At 46.2% G+C, this 24,095-nt stretch overlaps 2 protein-coding genes across 2 annotated transcripts in view; one reads left to right on the plus strand and one right to left on the minus strand.

Annotated features, from left to right (window-relative positions):
• Positions 1–390: 390 nt before the first annotated feature.
• Positions 391–3,521, minus strand: LOC113135671 (TATA-box-binding protein-like). The gene is made up of 8 exons (XM_033325764.1): positions 3,039–3,521; positions 1,640–1,751; positions 1,393–1,564; positions 1,130–1,217; positions 969–1,060; positions 714–878; positions 547–638; positions 391–467 (listed from the first exon to the last, which is right to left on the minus strand). Exons 2-8 carry the CDS (start codon positions 1,737–1,739, stop codon positions 391–393), a joined length of 786 nt encoding a protein of 261 aa, XP_033181655.1. The 5' UTR covers positions 1,740–1,751; positions 3,039–3,521.
• A 569-nt stretch (positions 3,522–4,090) lies between these two features.
• Positions 4,091–24,095, plus strand: part of ankfn1a (ankyrin repeat and fibronectin type III domain containing 1a) — a 57,800-nt gene continuing 37,795 nt past the window's right edge. The window contains exons 1-6 of the mRNA XM_026316507.1: positions 4,091–4,273; positions 5,502–5,629; positions 5,906–6,151; positions 7,520–7,737; positions 9,911–10,179; positions 19,597–19,634. Coding sequence (XP_026172292.1) covers positions 5,514–5,629; positions 5,906–6,151; positions 7,520–7,737; positions 9,911–10,179; positions 19,597–19,634 — 887 coding nt within the window. The 5' untranslated portion in view covers positions 4,091–4,273; positions 5,502–5,513. The remainder of the gene's footprint in view (positions 4,274–5,501; positions 5,630–5,905; positions 6,152–7,519; positions 7,738–9,910; positions 10,180–19,596; positions 19,635–24,095) is intronic.

A 24,095-nucleotide genomic window follows, 5' to 3' on the forward strand; every position in this document is an offset into this window, starting at 1 on the left:
TTGGGAAAATCCTGCCTGTTCAGCTTCACTGGATTTTGTCTTTGCTGCTCTGTTGCTCAGAGTTTTACTCAGTTACGCCTCAAATGTCATTTTATTACATCTGAGTTTTGGACCATTAGTTGTCTTTTTAAACAAATGTCCAGTTCTTCTTGTGCTGAACTAACAGCTTTAATTGTCTCAGTCCACAAATATTGCACAGATGTTCCAGATGAGTCCACAGCCTGAGGTTGTTTATAACGTTCCGCTCACAGCTGCGGCCACACTGACATCTAGTGGCGCTCACATGAACTGCAGGTTCTCCCAGGTCAGAATAAATCAGAACGTGGGCTGTTGATAAACTTATGAATGTCTGGAGTCTGTTTTATTTGCAGGAGGATGAAGAGGAAACTGTCACAGCCTCCTGAAGCAGCTCAGAATCGGAGAGATGGTGTCAAGCACTTCATAGACCTGAGCTTCTGATTTAGCTCCTGGAATTAAACACAGGCCCTCAGCAATCATCTGTCATTAGCATATTTCACCACACGCTCAGTAAAACAGCTTGGTTACCCGTCAGAGACATATTCCCGGAGGCAAAGATGGTGAGAGTGATGCCGGGCATCACGTTGAAGAGGAGACCAGGAAACATCTCTGGTTCGTAACTGCGGAGAGAGAAAACGCCTGTAGAATTACCCTGACACCTCAGCACCACACAGACACGACTGAAGCATCCAGACCTGCAGCGCCACCGGTGGGCCATCGCCAGTCCCTCCAAACTGACCGGGAAGGAGCTGCAGCGCGCCACCACGTTCTGGATCTTAAAGTCCAGGAAGGAGACGGGAAAGCCGAGCTTCTGCAGTATACGAGCGAACCTCCTGGTCGCCACCCGGGAATCCTGCTCACTGCTCACACACACACACACACACACACACAGGTGAGCAGGCCTCATACAGCAGCGTTCAGGTCATCACACAGGCAGACAGGTGACACACCTTGTAGCTCCTGTACAGACAATATTCCCAGATGTGTAGATCACCGCTGTGGTTTGTGGATCTCGGAGCCTCATGAACAGCGCCTTGTACGACTGAAACACCGCAGGAGAGTGAACAGAGGAATGAACAGATTCATGTGGTTCCTGCGTGAGTTTCTGTACCTTTGGGTTGTACTGGACATTCCAGGCTTTTCGAGCGATTAAGTCCAGGTCCAGGCCACAGCCCAGCGTCACTGTAGCGATGATGTTACTGCACACACACAGAAAAACACTAGATGTGGACTTCAACAACTACACCTGAATGCAGCATGAGCTGCAGTGAGAGGGAGTATTAAAGCACAGTCTCACAGGTAGAAACAGGTGAGCTACTGAGGAGGATCATGTGATGCAGCATGAAACGCTAAATGAACCACTTTGTGACCTACATTATCTTTGGGGTTATTTTTGGCAGTTCGGTCGACACGAGGCTCCTGGGGCCAGTGGAGAAGGCCCCCTGCCCACCTGGGAGCTCGGCCACTGCTGTGGCATTCTGGGAGCTGTAGTCCAGATTGGTGCTGACAGCTCTGCTCTCTTTGGCTGTTGTTTGTCTGGTTTCATCTGAAATAAGCCAAAGACGATCAGTGAGACAGTGGTCCCTTTAACCCTCTGCAGTCAGAGTCCAGGCTTTATTACCTGTGGCGTTCGGGCTGAACAGTGTTAGCAGCTCATCGGGCAGCAAACGGAGGAACAGCTCCTCCTCCAGCTCCTCTCTCACCTCCTCCTGCTCCTCCATGTGGGGGGAGTCCTGCAGTAAGACACCACTGTATTAGTCCCCCAGAACAGAGCACAGCTTAAAAGATGCAGATACTCTGTCCTTTGCTTCTTGTCGACGAACTTGACAAAAGGGCCCAAACTGATTCTGCATTAGAGCCTGATGTGTCTCCTTCCTCTGTGTCTGAGGTCTATTCACTGTTCCTGCAGAACAGTTTTACGTTTATCCACCTGGTCTTACTGACCCGTGGTTGGACGGTGAAGCAGTGAGGCCTGTACTCACATTTGCTAAGAGCTTGTCAAAGTACTTTTCCAATGCCGACTCATCCATGACTGAAAACCTTCCAGGGACGTGTTTGTGGTCGGTGTCTAAATTAAACCAACCAACTAACTGACTGACTGAACTGAACTAGGTTAAGTGGAAGTTATGTGTCGTCATACATCATTTACCTACATGTGTTTACTTTCAAACGGGAGAGCTCTGTCACTCGGTGACTGATCTTTTTCAAAAACAGTGTTTTCTTGCATCTGATGCTAAAAGGAAAAGACTTGGAAACTAAATAACTGATTCATGAAGTTTGAGTTGTCAAACGTTTCCTCATTTATTTCCACTTTTCAAACAGGCTTTTCTGGAGAACCCAGTGAACACGAGGAAGTTCTACCTGCTCCACTGACTTTTATCTTTGTCTCCTTCAAACGTTTGCTTTAGTTCTGTGTTTTTCTTTGAGTGACGGCTCTTTGGTCCTGGTGACTTGTTCCTGCTGTGTCACCTGGTGAAGAGACCTGAGCTCCTGGCTGCGACAATACTGACACTAAGTGGTGCAGGAAGGAACAGCGGCAACAGCTGGACCTTCATCACTGAAACCTCTTTCCTAACGTGGCCTTTGTCATAATAACCTCATGACTAATTTTCTCCATTAAGTGAAGATTCATATAAACGTGGTGCCAGTGGGTTCAAGGAATTTAACTGTGGAGCTTTAATGCAGGTCAAACCATGAGCCTCTTAATAAACTGGATTGTTTTAATGGAGTAACTATGTGGTTTTGCTAGAAGCATCAATTTTCCAACTTCACTGACAAATTATGGTTCATAGGGTTTGATGGATCGTCGTGTCTAACACCGAGACCACTACCAGAACACAACACAAGGGTTTTGTATTTCCTCTGTGCTTTTCATTCTGTCTGAGTGTTTGTGGACAGTTTGTATTTCCAGGGAAACTGCTGACACACACACACACACACAAAGGGATGTTTTTATATAGTTCACGGTAAATATGCTGTGAATATAACGACCCAAACTTTTCCCATCACACTTTCCAGACCTGAGGCTGTAGGGGAAAGGCCAAACAGGCAAATCAGAAACAGCTGGATAAAGGGACAGCTGTGTGCAGGTTTGTGCTGCCGGGCAGGTGCAGGTGAAACAGACGCCGAGCTGTCCCAGACGCTTCCAGACAGGGGCTGAAAACAGAAAATCCTTACAGGGTGTCATTATTTCTGCCGAGGGCTGCCTGTTTATCCAAACTGCAGATAATTACATCACTGGCTTCTTAGCAGCATAAACAGCCTCCTTCCTGTCTGCACTTATCTCTGCGCTTTCATCGAGGGCTTCTTTTTATCGTGCCTACAGCAGGAACCCCCAGACGCAGCCACGGGTCCTCAGGCTGATGGAGAAGCAGTTTTCACGACCTCAGCTCTGTAAGCGCCTCAGAAACTTTAGAGGCTCCTGCTTCACGTTATATTTTCCATGTTTCTACTTTCTGCTTCACATTTCACAGGCTCCTTCGTGCTTTTCCTTCATTCTTCTTTTCTGGTTTTCCAACATTTAGTGATTCATTTTTAATTCCCTTCCTCATCCTTTTCTTTTCCAGCTGTTTCCCTCACTTTATTCCTTCCCTTTTCGATCTGTCCCTCCTCTTCCTTGTTGTCATTCACTTTTTTTCTTACTTTTTTACCCACCTCCGTTCCTTATTTTTTCCTCCTTTGTTGCTTCCTTTACATCCTCACTTTCTTTCTTTCATGCACTTTTCTTCATATTTTCTATTTTCCTTTAAGCCATTTGTTCACTTTCTTTCTTCCTTCCTTCCTTTACATTCCCTTCATCCTTCCGTCCCTCCCCCCTTGCTTCCTTTTGTCCTTCGTCTCCTTTCTATCCTTCTTTCCTGACCCTGCCCTCCTTGTTTATTGCTCTTTTCTTCCTTCCCCTCCATATTTACTGTTTGCATTTCATCCCCTCCTTCTGTTTCTGTTCTTTAGTGTGAGTCCTCCTGCTTCACTCTTCCAGCTGATTGGCTGCAGCGGAGTGTGGCTCGGGACAGTATTGAGACTCGGCCGTCCCCAGATGTGGGCCTGGGCGTCTGTGCGGTGGGAGAACCAGTGAAACCCGATCCTGCTCCGGCCTGCTCCTCAGTATTTTGGGATGTTTTACACGGGGCAGGACAAAGACACGTTTCCAGGCGGGAGCCCAGTCTGAGCAGATGCTGGTCCTCCGGGAAAACAAGAAGGAGAAGAAGAAGGAGACGCGACTTTATTTCTGCAGAAGAAGGAAGATTCAAAGACGGTATGTTTTGGTCCGGACGGGTTCTGACTAAGGACGGAAACCCACAACGTTTAGAACTGGTCCTGTAAACCCTGCTGGTGCAACTTTAACCGCTCACTCCTCTAACTAACTAACTAACTAACTAACTAACTAACTAACTAACTAACCACATACGGGGCTTATTGAATGAAGTTCATCTTTATCACTGACCACTAGCGCTGGTTACCATGGCAATAGTAACTACCTGTGCCTAGTTACCAGCCGAGAGCTAGTTGGAGCTGGTTAAGGACCCTAACTAGTTAACTAAAACTGACTGCTGCTGTTACCTGACCCCTAAAGAAAAATCTGAAATTAACCTTTATTACTCAAACCGGACAAACAAGGTAATGTTACTATTTAGCTACCAGCTAACTAGCTAGGCTGTTAAACTGACTAGCTAGGCTAACTGAACTTAACGTTAACACTACCCATCTAATTATACTAACTAGCTAACCAGCTAACTGTTGCCAGCTAGTTGTCAGCAGAATAAAAACCTAGTTTACCAGTTTACAGTGACCAACCAGCTAATAAGGTACTGGTACCAGTTAACTAGCTGACCAGCTGAATAACAAATTAGCTAATGTTACCAGCTAACCTAGTTAACTCATTACAGGCAGCTTCAGACTAAAAGTTAATATTACTAGAAAATAACCTGGTCATTTTACTGACTATCTGCTGAGTTAGTGTTGTTGACAAGCTAACGTTGCTAAAATACTTAACGCTAGCTAACTTGGCTAATTATCTAGCAGCTAATGCTCCCTACATAGAACTAGTATTACTAACTAACTAGCTGTTGTTAATGTTAATCAGAGCTGACCGTGGAGGGACTGTCAACACATTTTGAACTGGGTGATTTTTACAGACCAGTTAATTTTTAGGGTCAATAAATCGGGTCCAGTCACATTGGTCCTAGACCTTGTTGCTCTGAGGCAATGGTTCCCAGTCCTGGTCCTCAAAGAACCCTGCCCAGGGATATTTGGAAAACAAGCCGGGGTCCATGGGGTCCTTGGGGACCAGGATTGAGAACCACTGCTCTGAGGCACTTCAGTAGATGAGTGTGTGTATTGAAAAGGACCAGGTGAAACTGGAGCTGGTAGCAGATTTGTGGACCCCTTTGAGTCCTGTACCAGCTGAGTGTAAGGTCAGCACTCATACGGGGTCTTGGTGCACCTTTGTGTTCAGACTGTTTCCTTCTTCGGGTCCCTCACAGATATGGCTGAAGATGTCCATGGATTCTGATAACTCCTGTGTGTTGCTGTCATCGCGAGACTCCAGGACGTCCTGTGTCTTTCAGACTGCTGATGAGAAAGATGACATCCCAGCCGGGGGGGAGGAGAGGTAGCTGGCTCGGCCCGTACTGTATATTGACTTGTGTGGAACCGCTGTAGAGACCCTTGGTTGCTTTATGTATCTGTCCATGCACATGGAATTGCTGCATACTGATGGTTGGGCCCAATGCAGCTTCAAATTTGCTTGTGTTCTGGTACTGGAGGCCCAGTTTGGCAGCCCAGACTTGGCCTAATGAAGTGTGTAGAACTGGGTACTGGTAGACTTAGCTGGCTTCTGCAGCTCTGTTTCGATTTGGGCTCAGCTGATGTGTCTCTGCTCCTGCAGTGTTCTGGAGATGCTGAGCTACTCCAAGTTCTCTGACCTGGAGACATGGCTCTGCATGCCGTCCTCGCTGCTCCTGCCGAGGGCTCTGGACTCTACCTGCACCTCCTCTTCCTCCTCCACCACCTCGTCATCACATGCATCCAATCACTACTCCAACTCACCCCCGATCTCCTCCTCCTCCTCCCCGGCCTCCAACTCCCGTCGCTCCGTCTGCAGCGAACCTGGAGAGACAGACACCCTGCTCAGGTAACACCAGCACCTGAGGTCCCTGTTGGTCTTAAGACAGATTATTTACTTGGTGTTGAAAATGTAGTAAGGAGCTCTGCTAAAGTTATGATCCGTCTAAATAATAAATCAGTATGATTAATTGAGCTGCTGCTGTCGATCAATCGAACTGTAAATGAATCGGCAGCTGTTTCGATAACCGGTTAATAATTTAAGTCATTTTTTTAAGCAGAAATGGCCAAATTCTCTGATTTCAGCCTCTCAAAGCTGAGAATTGTCTCCGTTTCTCAGTTTTAAATACTGTGAGTAAATATCTTTGGGTTTGGGAATAAACTACAGTGTGAGTGTTCATGCTGATGATGGAAGATCCCACAGGGAGCTGCAGCATCTCAGTCATGGGTTTTTGCAGGTTCTGGACTTCAGTACACACAAAGGACCTGCTAGTGCTGAGGCCTTCAGGAGCTCATTCTGCAAGAGGCTGTTGGAGATGGACTATCACTGCATTCTCAGATCACTTGTTTGAATGCTGAGCACTGAGTACCCTGCTGACCTACAGTGGAAGCCTGTTCTGATGGCCACCAGATGCTTTTGTGATGATGTCTGAGTAAAGAGATTGTAGCTCGCTGCACCCGATTCTAAAAAAGTGACTGTGGTGGTGGACTGTGTGGTCTGAAACGTCTCCTCCCTCTCCTCCTCCCACCAGCAGAAACATTGTTCCTCGGTCGTTTCATCTGGCTCCATGGTGATGGCAGTTTGGTGGAGAAAGATAAGCCCGGAGCCTGCAGGGAGGCTCAGGCTGTTTATACATGTGGGGGAAATGTACAGCTAATGTAAGGAGGTGCAGTCATTATGGGTGTGTGTTGTATAGGAGTGGGGCTCTTTAAGTGGCAGGATGGTGGAAACATCTGTCTGGACTGCCTGTGCAGTGCTCTCAAAGATCCTTCTCTGTCTTAAACATGTTGGACATTAAATGCTGAGCATGATTTCTGTGTTTCTCTCTGAGGACGGAGTTCAGCTGAGGTGACGACAGCTCTGAAAGCTTAAACATGCTTAAATGTTCTGTCCCTAACATGGACGATGTTTCAGCTGAGTGAAATTGTTGTGAGTAGACATGGACGTGCTCATGAGTTAGTTCTCCCTTCATTATTCAATCTTCTGTTGGCTGTTGGGTTGACGTGTCCGTCTGATCTAATTTTCTGTTCTCGAGTTTTGATCTGTATAATGTAAGAGAATATATTTACAGTAACCTGTGCAGCTGCAAACATCTCTTCCAGCGTCGTGGCTTTTCTGACTTTGTGGTTGAAAACAGGACAGATCCTGAAAGCGAACACAAAACTATGACTTTGTGATTCTGAAGTGGAGTTGTGACTTATTCCTCATTGCCTGCAGGTCATCGGAGAGGGAGTCCAGCTTCCTTACCCCTGGACTGGGGAAGGAGCTGCCATTCCTGTCCTCCCCCCTCCTCCCCATCCTGTCCTCCACCCCTGCTGCTTCTGTGCTGAGCTCAGGGACACCAGCTGCAAACGCCACCTGCCAGAGCAACGTCAGCATCCGGAAACGTCGGCGGCTCGCTGCCAGTCCTGGAGGACTCCACTGGAACTCTGCAGGTGAGAGCAGCAGGTGTCTCCATACACACCTGACAGCAAAACATGAGCCAGAACTTTCCTTGGCTGTGATGCCACACATGTCCCAGACCTATATGATTTAGCCTGGACAAAATATTAGAAACACGTTTCACCATAGATTCACAGAGTGGATCTGTAGCATAGCAGAGTGACTTTTTGCAGCCTGTGTCTGGGTCTGTTTTTTGTTTTCACCGTACTATTGTGGCTTTGGGGGTGACTTCCAGAACCTAAACCTGTAGAGGTAAAAGCAAGTCTAAGAAAAAACAAACACAAAACCCAGCGGCTGACCGGACTCTTGGTTAATGTGCCGTGGTGGACGTGCTGTCATGTCAGGAAAGTTTGACACACACACACACACACACACACACACACACTCACACACTCACACACTCACTTACTCACTGTGAATTGTGGTCTTATTTACACTGTCCAGGGGCTTCACTTCCTGTTAGTCACACTGTCCTTTAGCTCCACCCTTCTGGAGAATGATAATGAGCTTCCTGTTGAAGACTGATTAGAGCCTGTCTCCTCGTCTCTGCAGAACATGCATCAGGCGTCTGGCTGGGGTCATCTACATCAGTGCTTCCCAACCTTTAAACCACTTAAACCAGGAGCTGTTACATCTGCAGTTCCTCATTTCAGAATTAATTATCTTCTCAAACTGAATATTTCACAAGACAAAAGTCCAAAAGCCCATAGGAATATATATTGTTTTATTATATGTCACATCAGATTTGTATTCCAACCATAAATCTATGATTGTTCCTCTTAAACAACCATCTTACACTTTTCTTTCTCCTGCAATCTGCTTTAGTTTGTCAGCTCAGCATTGTCTGGTCAACAGGTCAATTTATTCAGTACTTTTCATTCAGTGCACGTTTGTAGTCTGACTTCCATCCACCAGAGGGAGCCATGACTCCACCTGCAGATGAGGATCAGATCCAGTCCTGGTCTGATCAGGGTCTGCATTACTCCCAGTCAGACTTGTAGCATCTGGGTTTAGAACAACAACAACACAGATGGAGGAAGAGGAAGAAAACATCTTTTAAACCCGTTTGCTGGACTGTGATAGTCTGCTGCATATGTGTGTGAATATTTTAACGCATTGATTCAACTCATTAAACTGCAGCTTCACTCTGCTGTGTTGGGTTTAACAAGTGGCAGGAAATATAGATCATGATATAAAAACGTTGGTGTGACATGATGTGAATAAGTTCTATACAGTCACTTCTCCCATATGATGTTGAAGCAGCTAATTCTGTTGTTACTGGGACTGACTGGGATCCAGGTCAGTGTGAGCCAGCAGTGTAGGGACCTCCTGGGCTTTTTCTGTATGAACATCCACTGTTTCACCTCTGAGCCTCCTCATGTAGTTTTAATGCAGCAGTGCCGGTAGTCAGCTGGCCTGCAGCCTGTCACCCGATAACATGCTGTGAGTGGAAGGAAACCTGAAACCAGCTCACCTGAAGGACCAGAAACCTATGGAGGGTCTGTGTGAAAACCCACAGAGAGCTGCTCAAATTTGAGTTTTACCTCCACATTTATTCCAGCCTTTGATCCATTACCAGTCTTATGCAAACATCAGAGAGTTAAAAAACCTGTGTCCTCATGGCCTGTGTCCCACACAGGTCTGGTCTGCCACTGTTTTTAATGGGTCATGTACATCAGGATTCGTTCAGTCCGTTTGCACTGCTCTTTATGTTTTTTATTTAGTTAATATATATATATTTCCCATAGTAAAGAATTTGTTAAGCATTTGATAAGGTTGCATTATTGCCATGTTAATATGGACACCACCCTTTAGTTTGATGTCACAGGCTCATATATATCGAGCCACATATGAAATAATCCACAGCTTTACACTAAATTTAATTTTGTTGTAACTAGTTTTGTTGTTGTGGACAGAAATTGGTCAGAATGACAGATTTGCTCATAATGAATAATAATGTTTTATCATTACAGAGCTGTGTAAACAGGATGTAACAGTTCTCCTGAGTAACGTCATTAAAAACCTTCAGTAGTTTCTTATTTCTGTCATTTAATCCCTGACACGTGTGTGTCATGTACTTTGAGTGTGTGTGTGTGTGTGTGTGTGTGTGTGTGTGTGTGTGGGGTGTCCTCTAACAGCCGGGGCTCTCTGGTTTCTCTGGTGCAGGTTCGGTGCAGCGGGACTTCTGGTCACCTGATCCGTCCCCTGGGTTGCGGGGAAGCGCAGCAGCAGGTAGAGGTGGACGCAGGGGTGCGAGGAGCCTCCCCCTGGCCGAGGGAGGCGGGGCTTCACCGGCGTGGGCCAACGACCGCGCAGGTTTGAGGAAAACGGCTTCGGTCGACGACCGACTTCTGCAGCCGGCAGGAGGAGAGAAGCGACACCTGAGGCTGCTGAGTCGACTGGAGAGAGGCAGGAAGAATCTCCGAAACATCCATGTGAGTCTCCGTCATTGGCTTGTTTTAGATGCTACGACTTTTCCTTCTGTTTATCTTTTTAATAATAATCATTTTAATTTTATTTTATCTAACAACACGTCACACTCACCTTCTGCTGCTTTTCCACCGGGGTCAGTGTGTCGATGAAACTCACAACTGCCTGTGGATGTTGATCCGTATGTTCTCTGGTAGCCAACCATCTCTACCAAGGGTTGAGTTTCACGACAAAAGCAACAGAGTAGAATCCAGACCAGTGTCTGGCACCAGTTAGGGCCCAGTTCTTCCATTTTTCCTTCTGTTCCTTTAATGTGAAATATCTATAGGAAGTGTCGTCTGAATGAAAACAGTATTACTGGTAAAATTACACAGAGTTTACCACCCACACCAGTGTTTTATCAGGTTGACCTTTGTTAATTTGTGCTTGACCTACAGGTGTTTTTATTGATTCATTGAATACATTTGGAAGCAGAACAGACAATGTGTTGTTCTAGTTCTGTTAGGATCATTCTTGCTGTTTTCTTTGTGTGTTCTGGGTGATTTGTTGTTGTGATTCTAAACAGCGCTTGTTCCCCTCTGTGGTTAAACTCTCCATCATCTGCATTTGGTGTTGGTCGTAGTGTTTTATCGCCGTTCTAACCTGGACTCACTGAACGTCTCCAGTTACACGCTCGTGTTGCACTGAGTCACAGACTGACACATAGCTGCCTCTCCAGCCTCTCTGTCAACTGGATGAGTGAATCAGCTCAAATTCACAACTTCATACTGTAAAGAAGAAAAGATATCGACTCTAAACCTTGTCACAGACTGAGAAGTGTGTTTGTGTCACTGTTGTGTTGACTGCTGCATTATTTCTCATGTCCAGTCCTATCTGTCGCTGGTTGAATAGATGAAATAATATGAAGACATCATGCTGGGCTTTGGGAAATTACAGGACATGTTTTACTGTTTCCTGATAAAGAGAAAGCCATTCATTGAGAAAGTAATTGATAGTTGCAGCCTGAAGGTTGTTTTTGATCGAGGAAGAGTGTTCAGGCCCCACGGAGCCACTGGCTGGACGAAATGAGCCTGATGACAGAAATATTACTGCTGTTTTTATAGATATCAGTCATCACTGCAGTCGTGTTGTGACATAAATCTGTTAATGATAAATATCTTGTTTGTCAGGGTCACATCTGTACCGTGGGCTGCACAGTCAGCGGGTCCTCTCTGGTGACGACGACACTGACCGGTGAGTCAGTGGTGAATGTGCTGTGATGTGGGCAGGTCTGAGGAAACGGGCCGACAGATTTAGATTTTTCTGGGTCCTTTGGAACATCACGTCTGTCGTACGTCATCTGCGGCCGCTGACCTTGTTCCAGGATCTTTAGGGGTCTACACTTTTACAAAAATCTTTTTTGCGTAGTTGACACCCTGAGCACACAGGTGCAGGCGTACTCAGACCACCAGCCCTTTTCTTTGTCTCTAGTCTGATTCTGAAGCAGAAAAAACAAGTGTAATTGTTGAGTTTTGTCAGCTAATACAGAGAAGGTCTGTGATCCTCATATCAAGAAGCCAGAAACAGAAACCAGTTGATGTTTTGTGAAGATGAATTTGATGAACTGTTTGATGAGCTGCACTGCACATTAGTGCTGACAGAGTATGTTCCTCTGCTGAAATGACTGTTGAGTCAGTAGCTACAGAACTGAGGATCTGAGCTCTTTGAATTAGGAGAGCATCACAGTCTTCTCTCTGGGAGTCCCAGTTGAGTTTTGTGGTGTGGAGATGATGACAGGCTGTGACTGGACTCTTTGAAACACACACAGTGGGACTTTTGTTGTTGAATTGTGGGTTTGAAGGTCTGAGCTAAACAGATAGACTCGTTTCAGCTGATAGTACCAGTTTTTTCTTTTGTCTGTTTTTGAGAAAACTGCCATCACTGCAACTTGGACCGAACGATCAGATGATTTGTCGAGTTTTCTGTGTCAGTAAAAAGTTTCAGTCTGACTCGTGCGGTGCAGCTGGTGACGTTCTGCTCCGTTGTCTCAGTAAATAATAGATTTCCAGGTAACACCGGCAGCCGGGAAGCAGAGACAGAGACATCCCGATGTTCGACGCGCTGATGGAAAATCCTCCCCGCAGCTCCTGGGCCTTTAGCGGGCTGGTGCCATTGTACACGTTTGGTGGCCGGGTAGAGCAGCAGCTGGCGGACAGCAGCAGACCGTCGCATTATGCAGGACGGTGCCACTTCATTACAGAGCAGAGCTTCTGAGCTGCTGTGCCTCATTATGAACCTGCTGACTGTCCTCCTGCTCTTCCCCTCCGTCTGCATTGACACGATGAATCTGTTCATCCATCCCTCGCACTGACTAATCATGAGGCAACGTTTTTCACACCTGCTTTGTTGTGAGTTATTGACAGATAATTAGTCATGTTTTTTGTCTGAGCGGTGATGCATCCTGTGGCTTCCTAAATGGTTCAACGTTTGACTGGATATTTATACAACAAATAAATTCACAAAATGTCCAGTCCCAGCTTCTCCCCTGGTTTCAGATTTGTCAGTGGCTCCTAACTGGTCACAGATTTTCAGAGCAATACATTTTATCATTCTTCTCATCTTCTCTGCAGGAGACCTGGCAGAGAAACCCTGTGGGGATCGGGATTGTTTTGGTGAAAACAGAAGTATAAAAAAGCACATGCTCTCTGTGCAAAAACAAATTCTTCACAACCTCCCACCAACAGGGAAACTGGCAGTTTGGGGCTTTCACAGTTCCTGCAGTAATACATCAGACTTTGAGCTCAGGCAAATCCTCAGACACTCAACACAGCCACAAAACTCAACTATTTATTTACCTCAAGAAGACCCTGTGAAATGCTAAAAAGCTCTGGACTTGCTACTAAATGGACCTTGTTTTGTCTCCATAGCATATTAGCTGCTAAATTGTTTAGCACCTGTACAGACACTGCTGCAGAGATACAAACACGGTCTTTAAGGGACAGTGCTGGAGACTAATACCAGGGTCAAGATCAGGTTTATTGTCTCTGACAAGATTAACGGACAAACTACAACCAAAGCAAAACAGCAAATATGATGAAAACACCAAGCTGCCGTCTGTGTGTCTGTGTCCTCCAGGATCTGCACATCCACTCATACTAGGACACATTCATAACAATCTGGTCTACATGTCCAGAGCTGTTGTCAGGTTTATGAACTGTGTGTTTCTGGTTCACAGCAGCTGTTTGTCTCCTCAGCTCCAGCAGGGGGCGAGCTCGTCTTCTCTCAGTCTGCTGGGTTTTTTTTGGCATGTGGGCGCTATGTTCTGGTTCTGGCAATAAGCTTCAGTAAATAAATAATTCCAGGTCGTATTGCTTTGAGCAGAGCTTCTAAATGTGGAGTGGAAAGTTTGAGAAGAGTTGTGACAATTTAATCAGGCTGACTGGGTGCCACCAGCTGTCTCCATCTCTTCAGCTACGCCTTTTCCATCAGGAGAGAGCAAAACGATAGTTTATTGCCTGAGGAAATCCAGACAGTAAATGGGCCTGCTGGCCGATGGTGCTGCTGCAGACAGACACTGAGAAACACGTGATCAATCACTAAAAAGTTGAAGAGAAAGTCTTCTGAGCGGAGCGGGGACTGTGTTTGTTCACTGACAGCAGAGTTGGCAGAAGCAATCTTCTCCGGCTGGAGCGGGGCTTGTCGTTCTTTAGCTCTCTAATAGATATTGTGACCCCGATTGTCCGCCTTCCTGAGTCAACACGTACATTTCCATACAATTCAGACAACCGGCTCATCTGTGCCACAGTCAGACCAGTCCAAGACAAAGCTTCCTGAATGTGGCGTTATGATTCTGTTTCTTTAGCCATATTTCATCTTTTATCTTTGTCCCAAATGTTTGGCATGGGGCCTGTGAAGCCAAAGCAGGGTGCAGGTCTGTGCACTGTTAGTTTAAGTCATTCTGACGCAGCTGTACATTCATTTGCTTTAATTAATTAGAGAAGCAGCTGGAAAAGTAGTGATGAAAGAAGATCTGACACGTTTCAAACAGATTCAGCTTCACGAGCACAAATTTATCCCAAATTCTGCACGAAGCCCGGTCAGACTACTGGACAGTTACATGTGAGCTAATCAGGTTTATAAATCTTGTGAATCATCTCAGTGAACTCGTGTTACTTTCACTACAGTACACTACTACATCACAACTGCTGCTGGACAGATGTTGTGATGTGAGAGGACGACTGGAGAAATACATGTTCCATACATCGAGCCCAGCATAAGAGGGATTTGTGTATGTGTGCTGTTTACTCATACATTTTTGTGAGACTGGACTCGCCGGCTTTGTACACAAACACTCACAAACACTCACAGTGGTGTATTAAGCAGCCAAACTCCTGCGGGGCTAATCATATCAGGGCACAAGTCAAGCAAGTCTTTCTGAACATCCATTAAGCTGCTCTGCTGCACCAAATCCTCCATGAATCACTGCACCATGAAATATTAGCTCCATAAATTCAGCCTGCCATCTTATTAAGCCTAATTCCTTAAAAAAATACAGGGTTGAGCGAATGATTGGTGCCTCTCTCCCCACCGCCGCCGCCGCCCTGCGCCTCAGGAGTGTGTGTCCGCATGATATGAGAGGGCTGCATAAACAAACGTGGACGGCTGCAGTCACACGCTCGACATTTCCTGATGTTTTACTGCAGACTGACGCTGGAATTAATCCTTTGCTCCTGCTCTGCAGTAAACTAACACCAGCAGGAAAATGTCCTCAGTATTCAAAGAGCACGAGCTGACAGTGAGGAGGAGGAAGATATCGATTCATTTTATAAATGCTTAGTCTGTAAACAAATAACCCACAACCTAAAATGATTTTTAAAGTTGCCAAAACCCAAATATAATCGATTTACAGTCATATGAAGTAAAGAATCTGCAGATTCCCACACTGGAGAAGCTGCAACCAGAAAATGTTGGTTTTCAAATAAATATCCATGTGCTGAGGGTGTTCCTCTGTCACATTTCTTCTTCTCTTATGTTGCTTTAATCAAACAGGTTATTGCAACAGGTAAACATGCAGTTAAAGTAACAGACAAAACATTAAAGCACCAAACAGCATCTCTCACATCCTGAGTCTATGAATTTCATATACATGGACAAAAGCATCAATGATCAATAGGTTTATCTAAAGCATAGATTTAAAAGACAAGCAGAGAAGGCCCAAATGAAGAAGAGAAGGTAAAAATGTAAACTCAGACTTGTTTGTCCAGACCAGATTCACGAAGATGCCTGAGATTCCTTAAAGCCGAGCAACTGCAAACACTCGGCTTTATGGGGGAAACCAGACACTGGTTGACATGTAATAGCAGAGTCTCATCATCTCATACTCGTTTGTTTAGGAGAAAATTAATTCTGCTGCAGTCACGGGGGATACTTCCCTCAAAGTGGCTGCGAGGTAAACTGGATATAATATGCTAACGCTCTGTAGCAACAGACCTGTGGAGGCTGATGTTCTGCACATTGTCAGGCTGCTCTCAGTATGATGAGGATTAGCTACCACCCATGTTTGGTCCCAGCACAAGCCCCCAGGCAAACCTTGCTCTGTGCTAATGTGGACACTGGGTGACACTGATTATGTCTGAAACTGTGAGGCTGAGCCAGACCAGCTGAACCGGACCAGCTGGGCCTGACGTGTTCTGAAATTGCCACCGAACAGAGTGTTGACCCTGTTATTTGCCTACAGCAGGACAGAATATTTAGCCCTGCTAGTGGTGTGACTGAGACCAGCAGAGGTTCTGATTTCTGTGTCTGGTTTTGTAACGATCCTTCGTGGTGACCCTGTGGCTGTAGTTTCAGTTTCAGTATTTAGTGCACTGCTCAGTCCTTCCTCTCCTTTCTAGTTCGGCCTGGTTGGAGGTAAAGTCCAGTGAGCAGGGCTGTACCCAATCACTGCCCACACCAGTCAGCGTGTCACTCACCCAGTGGGCGAGCCTGCCATCCAGCACTCAGAGGTGCCAGAAGGGACGGCTCGGCCTCTCCGTCTGCAGGCTCCACGCCCGGCCATGAATGCCGGCATTGCTGGGCTAATTAACCCAGGGAGAGGCCAACAAGCCCGCTACAGTTCAGCCTCCGACTAATATCTAAATAAAGCCCTGTTTAAATTAACAGGGTGAAGTGAGAAGACGTGTGGGGGGCTCAGCTGTCTGTGGTCGGACTCAGGGAGAGAGAAGTGTGCTGAGTGAGTGTGTGAGGTTATATTAGTTCAAATTAGCGGTGCAGTGGTGAAACATGCAGGTAGATCGACTGTGTTTGTGTTGGTTCAAATTACAGCTGCAACGCTTGTAGGAAACACAAGTAAAGTGCGGATGCTGTCAGAAATAATGCCATGAATACTTTTAGTCCTGTTCAGTGCTGTGTGTCCAGGTGGTCGTCCTCAGGCTGTCTCAGCGTCTCCTGTCTCTTCACCTGAATCTCCTTTCTCCTTGTCTTTGACAGACAGACTTTCTTTAGCAATGCCTGATGGGAAATTGAAAATGATGACGGCGAAGTGCCTAACATTTTAGCTACGTCTTTGTGCTGTACGTGCACTGACCCGCTTACTTTAATCTACATGTCTTGTGTTGGATCGGTTCCTCCTAGACTGGGTATGTGTAGAACTTTACAGCCCAGTTCTCTGCCTTAGAGCGGATTGTGAATTCACTCTTTCACTTGAAGCACATTAGCAGGACCCAGAGCGTCTACTGGACCGACACATTTACTCCTTAGTCAGCTAACGCTAGCTTTGGACTGGACACTTTGTCCCAACCAGGCATCCATAGTTCACGTCGTAGCGTCAGGAAACAGGACGGGATGGGAGGAGCAAAGAGCGGGGAGGAGGGGCTTATGGTGGGAGTCAGTTTGGACTCATTAGAGCCTCACAGTCGGCGGTTGTGGCTCTGACTGGGGAAAAGTAAAGAAAGAAAATGGGACAAAGAGTTTTTTGGCTCTTTCTTGCATTTTGAGGCTTTTTGCTCAAAATGTGCTGCAGTTTGCTCACATGTACACAGGCTGGTGGAGGCAGTGCCCATAGGGAAAGGGAGCGAACTATACTTTAGACTGACTCTTAGAGAGAAGTGAAGGTGACATGTTGAACGCTGAGGCAGAGTTAGTGACTAACAGGACAGAAATAAAGAGACACAGCTGCTGAACCCAGTTTGTTTGATTGTGTTGTGATTCATCACAGCTGTTTCCTTCTGTGGAAATATCATTAGCAGCTGAATATCAGCTAATTTCAGGAGATTTGTTGACATGTTTCTGGACATTGACTTGAAAATACAGGATCTTAAATTGCTCTTGACGTGCATTGTGACTCTCACACGGATGCAGCTCTGAGCGGTCAACACGTCTCTCCCTGTGGGCTGAGCGATAATCTCGTCTTCGGGGCGAGGCGTCCGTCTTCACCAGAGAACGACGACGCCAGAACTTCCTGCTGCTCTCATCGCGATGAGAGGGGGGGGGGGTGTTAGAGAACATTTTCACAAAAACCACCTTCCTCCTGCGTCCGGTGACAAAGAAGTCGTGCTCGAATTTGAGAGAACAGCTCCTTCATTAAATCTCATTAAAGCCCATTAAAGCTGGGTGAACCACTCAGAATTCAAACTAAGGAACGCTGAGTTCTCACCAGAAGTAAACGAGAGTTGAACTGTGACTGTCAGAGAACGACAGAACGTTTGAATCCCTAAAGTGATGCTTTTTCTGATACGCATCTCTGGTGGTCGTGCACGTTGGGACTCGGACTGTCAGGAACGAAGGTGGCAGAAACCTTTGACTTGTCGCTCTGTTACTCTTTAAAGTAAAGGAAATGTAACTTGGCTCTAACAAAAAACTGTGAAGAAAATAGGATAAAATAACAAACTGATATAAAAAAGAAGCAGAAACGATAGTAGGAAATCAAATGGAGCCAGGAAATCAAAACTATAATAATGTCTTTTTTAAACTCGCCATCATTTAAAAGTTGAATTGATAATGAGAAGAAATACAATGAAACGTGTGTCAGCACAGGGTTTCTGTGTTGATGGCACAGTGAGCTCCTACTTACCGGGTGAAACAATTTAAAAGTGAATTATTGTGACAGATGAAACTGTTCTGCTCATGGTGGAGTCGGACCTCAGGGACAGATGTTGTCATGAGGGGTAGCCTTGTTGACCTGACACTACTTTGAACAAAACATTCCCCCGAGTGTGACTGTGTCTTGTCGCGTGGGCAAAAGGAAGCAGGCGAAATGTGAGCTGACAACATGGCGGTGACCTGCAGAGATCCTGTGTGAGAGATGCGGATACGAGGATTCCTGCAGGGCGCCGCTTTGTCTGTGCGTCTGAGGAGGGTGGAGGAGACCCAGGAGAGGCAGCGTGAGCGCTCATCTACGGAGAGCACCGATCCCTTGCGGCGTCGTCTCTGGTTGTCATGGTGACAGAGTATTTTGACCCCCCGCCGTCCCTGCGTCGAGTCAAAGCAGCCGGTCTCATCCCTTCATCCTTCACACACGATGCTCCCAGGTCCAGACACGTCCCAGCAGGAGCAGCTGCTAACGTTTAAACCTCTTTATTAGGTTTGTGTCTACGCATCAGCTGAAAGGAGGAAAAGCACCCACCTGCCAGCCCATTCATGTTCCTGCCCACACACACACACACACACACACACACACACACAGCAGCAGCAGCTTTTATTGATATTCTCACAGTGAATCCAGGAGCCGTTTCTTACCGCGACATTTAACAGGCACATACATAAAGTCTGGCTGTTCCAGTGTTTTGTCACGTTGTTCTTATGTGGAATTAAGGTAAAGGTCAATTTATCCAAACGGCTTCTGTGTTTCTTTGCATCCAGCATCCACTTACTCTCCTGTTGAAATTTTAAAACACTTAAAAAGCATCATGTTCTGTTCAGAGCTCCAGGGTTGGTCACTGTGACCTGATTTCTTTACCTTCTGACCATCAGTTGCTCTGCTTTGTTTCTGAGAAACCATGTCCGGGTTTTGTCAGTTTGTGGATTGACGTAAAAAGTACAATACCCATGAGCCTCAGCTGCCTAGACGTGAAATGTGATTCTTGCATCCTGGAGTTAGTCAGTTTCCTAACACAGCTCCACCTGTCTGTCTCCAACACTGCTGCTGGAAAATGACGACCCAGTGAAAGAGTAACAGGTGCTGTCAGCTGAGGCCTCTGGCAGGTCCTGGGTCCAGGTTTTACACTGAAATATGTCCCGGATGGATGAATTATATGATGAGGTAACAGCACAGAAGCAGTGAACGCAGCTCACACAGTGAGAGTTAGTGAAAGGATGAACGCTGCAGAAACCTCAACAACATCTAAAAACCTGCGGGACGGGGGGGGGGGGGGGGGCATGGAGCTGCTCTAATATCTGCATCATCCTGCGTAGAAGCTGATGGCTTTCCCTTGTCTCCTTCACAGAGCCTGGGAACCACAGGGCGATACGACACCAGGAAAAAGTAAGTCCCGACTCCAGGTCTCAGCAGTTTCATTTCTGTTTTCACTATTTTCACCATCTTCACCATCCAAAGTTTCCTTTAAAGGCTTTGCTGCTGCACTTTTGACCTTCCTGTGTTTTCACTGAAATATTCCCGCTGCCCTGAGCAATGTGTCATGATTTAATAAACTGGATCCATGGCCGCTTCTGTATTTTTCTGAGAGAGTCATCTGAGGAACCAGATTATGTCAGTGATCTTATTGTTTCCCTTTTTGCTCTGGAGTGAAACAGTGGGGATATTCTTAGCTGCTTATTGGATGGAGTTCTGCAGACAGATGCCACTAATGGATTTTCTTTTTAGAGGAATGAGCAGGGGCACGATCGCTTTGCAACTTTTTGATTCTGGCATGAAAACGTCTGAATCTGTCGCTCTGACTTAGAGCTGATGTGCAGCTGCCTGTGTTGTGTCTCTCTCAAGCAGCTGCAGCTCATCTGAGGTTGTCGAAGAGTTAACGTCGGTTTGGGGCCCGTTCCCACCTGATTACACAGACCTCTGTTCGATGACCTGATCCGTGGCTAAACTGAAGAGCACACCTCAACCCATAAAGGAGCCGTTCCTGGCAGGTTTCAGTGGCGCTGTGACCAAATCGACAAATGCAGAGACATTTGCTGATATTTAAAGATGAACTGAAATGATTTTCCATCTCGCTGTGTCTCCAGCTGTTGGGGAGTGTTTCTGAATTAGTGAAAATCTGAGTAAAATTTTTAGTGACTCCAGAGAGTGAACGTCCTCAAGTGATCAGGTCACCAGGTCTTGACGATGTGTGGAATCAGAGGGTAGTTCTGCTGCATCGATACTGATGGTATTGATCCATTGAGAGTGTGACTTATAGGATGATAAATCACCTATTTAGCTGTTTCTCTTGGAATTACATCCAAATCCTAAATGTGCTTCACACTTTAAACTGAACAACTGAGCTCTGCTAATTTTTGATTTCAGCCCCGGCTGCTCTGCGTGTTGTGAGTAGGTTGATGATTATGACTGAGTTTAGTTCATGACTGGAGACGTGTGTAATCTAACAGAAACCTGTGTCTTCTGTGCTCTGAGGGAAGCTCACAGTCTGGAATATGAAATTATGATGACAAAGTGTGAAGAGTGTAGAGAAACATGCAGCTGTTAATGTTATTACTTCATCTTCAATAATTCCTGAGCTGCCAGGCACAAAATGTACATGATCATCTAATCCTGTCTTACTACGTGTTGGTGGGCGGGGTCAACATGGACGCAGCCACTCCGGTCTCCGCTGCGTGTTGTTGCCCTCAGCCTGCCCTTCCTTTCCACAGCCGGGCCCGACGGCCCTGCTGAGCTGCACAGACTCCTCAAAGTGCCGTCTCCTTGTGCTCAACGGGCCGATCTGACACATTATCACACACCAGTGACGTGTGTGCTCATACGCCCGCAGCCATCGATTCTTTAGCATATTCTCTACTCGTGTGTGTGTGTAAAACACGAGTAGCTGGGGTTTTGCTTCAGTGAAGCAAAGCTGACATTTAATTACAGAACGAGGACAGACAGACAAACGGAGGCGTGGGAGGAGAAAAACAGGATGTTGAACACAAAAATCGGGACCAGTTGGCTGTGCAGTGCTAGAAAACAAACACACCTCTGTGTCTGCACTTCAGCAGACGATTTGATTGGTCAGATAAAACCAATAAAAACAGGTGAACACAGTCGGCGTCAGGATGTTCACAGTCCAGTCCAGTGAAATCATTTAAATCATTTAACCTGCCCGGCAGAACGGCTGATTAAAGGGACAGTGCTGCAGAGTCTGCTCCAGAGTCTGCTCCAGAGTCTGCTCCAGAGTCTGCTCCAGAGTCTGCTCCAGAGTCTGCTCCAGAGTCTGCTCCAGAGTCTGCTCCAGAGTCTGCTCCAGAGTCTGCTCCAGAGTCTGCTCCAGAGTCTGCAGGTTCTCACCTGACTGACTCACCTCGGCTCACGGCCCCGAATATGGAACTGAGCTCATGCTTGGATGTGTTTTAAATGGAGACCATTGTTAGAGTCTTCTACAGGGAGAGCTGCATTATGGGTAGTGTTTTCAGTTAGGTTACAGTGAGTCAGTCACTGAAGGTGTTTGTTAGTCCGGGTTAACCTGCAGGAGGTTCTGAAAGCTGCTCTCCCCTGCTGTTCTGTAACGCAGGCGATAAATGCACCACATGTAAGAATCAGCGTGCAGAGTTTCTGACGTCTTTACTGCAGGAGAAAATCTGCCTGAACATTTTCATCGCTCAAGTGTTTCCCTGATCTCCGGTGACGGAGCGTGGAATCGACCGAGCGTGTTGTAGCTGCGTGTGATGCTGTTCTCAGGCCCTGTGTGATTTCACGTATGAGGGAACGCTCTCAGCAGAACAGTCTGTACAGCGCGCAGAGGCTCACTGAAGTGGAATTGTTCCAGTGTGTCGGCCAACAGTCGTATGACACACGCACACGCACGCTGAGAGGCCCACGGTAGCCATTAAGAATAATGAATGCTGGCTACGTGTTGCCATGGCGATGCAAAGGAAGGAAGAAAGGCAGGTCTATTGGAGCCGAGGAACGGCGGAGAGACTGCAGCTCTGCGCCTCCTCTGAGCCCAGCTGTCCCCGGCTGATACAAGACGGTGCTGCTTTGGTTGTTTGGGCTTTTCTTAAGCAAATTCACTTGAAAGGTTAATGTTACAGTTTAAACAGGATCAACCACCTGTCTCCATTCACACGAGCAGCCGCACTGACGCTTTGTCATCAGACAAAAGTCAGAGGCTAATTGCTCATTGGAAACTGGACATGACCGACAGAGTCAAGTTGGCAATAATGATCAATCAGCAGCATGAGCAGCTTTAACTCAGAATATCAGCAGGCCAGTATTGAACTCCATCTGAGCCAGATTTGGCTGCTGATCCAGACTCTGGACTCTGCCTGCAGGAGATGTATTGAACACGGATTATTGCTGAAAGACTGTTAGCAGGTTAAGGTCTTTCTCTGGGCTTGGGCTCAGGGTTTTGTTCAGTCCAGGTGGTTTGAAGTTGCTTTCAACATATGCAGTTCATTACAGTGTCGTGAGTAAAATGCATCTGCTGAGCAGCAGAAACATCGATCAGACACAGTATGGACTTAGTGCTGAGGCTCCTGGTCTATAAATGAGTATTATTTTAATGTTCCTCTCTACTGGCAGAACGTACTGGTTCTTCTGTTTTTACTCCTCATTTGACTCACAGGTTAATCTGTGGAGAACAGACACTTTAGAGACATTAGTCGGCTCCAGGTGATTGACTGCATTGATACCTGCCTGTGACTGACAGGAAAAGGAAAAGGCAGCTTAGTGAAAACCCTGTGATACAGGTGGGTTTAAGAAGAAAGTCTGGTTTCAATAACGTGTTTTAAAGAGCAGGTGGTTCATTAAAAATGGAAATGTGACTGGAAAACACATCACACATTTCCATTTCCTTTTGTAATAAACAATTCTCTGATGACAAGTTTTTTCAGTAATGTCCTGAATTATTTCACAGTTTATTTGTTTTTTTATAGGTTTTACAGTTTTAGAGCTGAAAATAGTCAAACAGCAGAAGATTATTCTGCACTTAAGCACATTTTTCACATGCCTCAACTAATGAGTACAGTTAATTGTCAGCCCTACAACGTTTATTCATGTGGTCATTTATTTTATGTTGTATTCCTTTAGTGAATTCTGAACGCCTGAACCTACAGCAGCCTTACAGATTAGTTGTGTTTCTGGGTAAATGAATTAACCCGCCTCCTTTCTGTCAGTGTTCGTCTCATGATTTCACTGCGAGCACAAACGGCTGCTCTGTGGGAGGAAGCACTTTCCTGCTTTAGAGACAGGAGGTGTGTGTGTCCTCACATTAATTCTGTGAATGAAAGGTAAATGCTAATTAATCGTATGTGTGTATGGCGCTTTTCCACACGCAAGGACACTCAAAGCACTTTTACACTATTTGTCCTTTAGTGCAGGCAATCTCTCACTCACACACACACACACACACACACACACACACCTTCACCATGTGGTCACTAGAAGTGACCGCAGGTCCGAACAGGACGGGAACATTGTCGTTCCGTGCCAACGGGCTCTGCAGCCTTGATAACAACTGTAATAACTGCACGACACGGCAGCGTCTCTTTGTTGAAGCGTGTGACCGCAGCAATTCAAACAGTTTAAATTATCTGTGAAGAATCCCTTATTCATCTAGAGATAAATACACACTTTATCCTCATCAAACCTGGAGTTTTTATGCCAATTTAAAAACGTCTCCAAATCGTGACTTTTCACTGTAGCATCCTTCAGCTCATAGCCGACCTTTAGCTGGCAGCACAGTGACACTGCTCCACAGACAGATGTGCTGCTGAGACCTGTATGCTCACAGGTCTCTTTGTGCTGCCTCATTTAAATGAGCCTCCCACCCGTTTGTTCCTCTGCCCCCACTTACAG

The sequence above is a fragment of the Mastacembelus armatus genome, chromosome 19, assembly GCF_900324485.2.
Source record: "Mastacembelus armatus chromosome 19, fMasArm1.2, whole genome shotgun sequence".
NCBI lineage: Eukaryota > Metazoa > Chordata > Actinopteri > Synbranchiformes > Mastacembelidae > Mastacembelus > Mastacembelus armatus.

Coding starts and splice junctions, on each gene's coding strand:
- LOC113135671 (XM_033325764.1), bottom strand. CDS start 1,739: ATGGAGGAGCAGGAGGAGGTGAGAGAGGAGCTGGAGGAGGAGCTGTTC. Junction 879..968: donor GTCTGTACAGGAGCTACAAG/GTGTGTCACCTG, acceptor GTGTGTGAGCAG/TGAGCAGGATTCCCGGGTGG. Junction 468..546: donor CGGGAATATGTCTCTGACGG/GTAACCAAGCTG, acceptor GTTTAATTCCAG/GAGCTAAATCAGAAGCTCAG.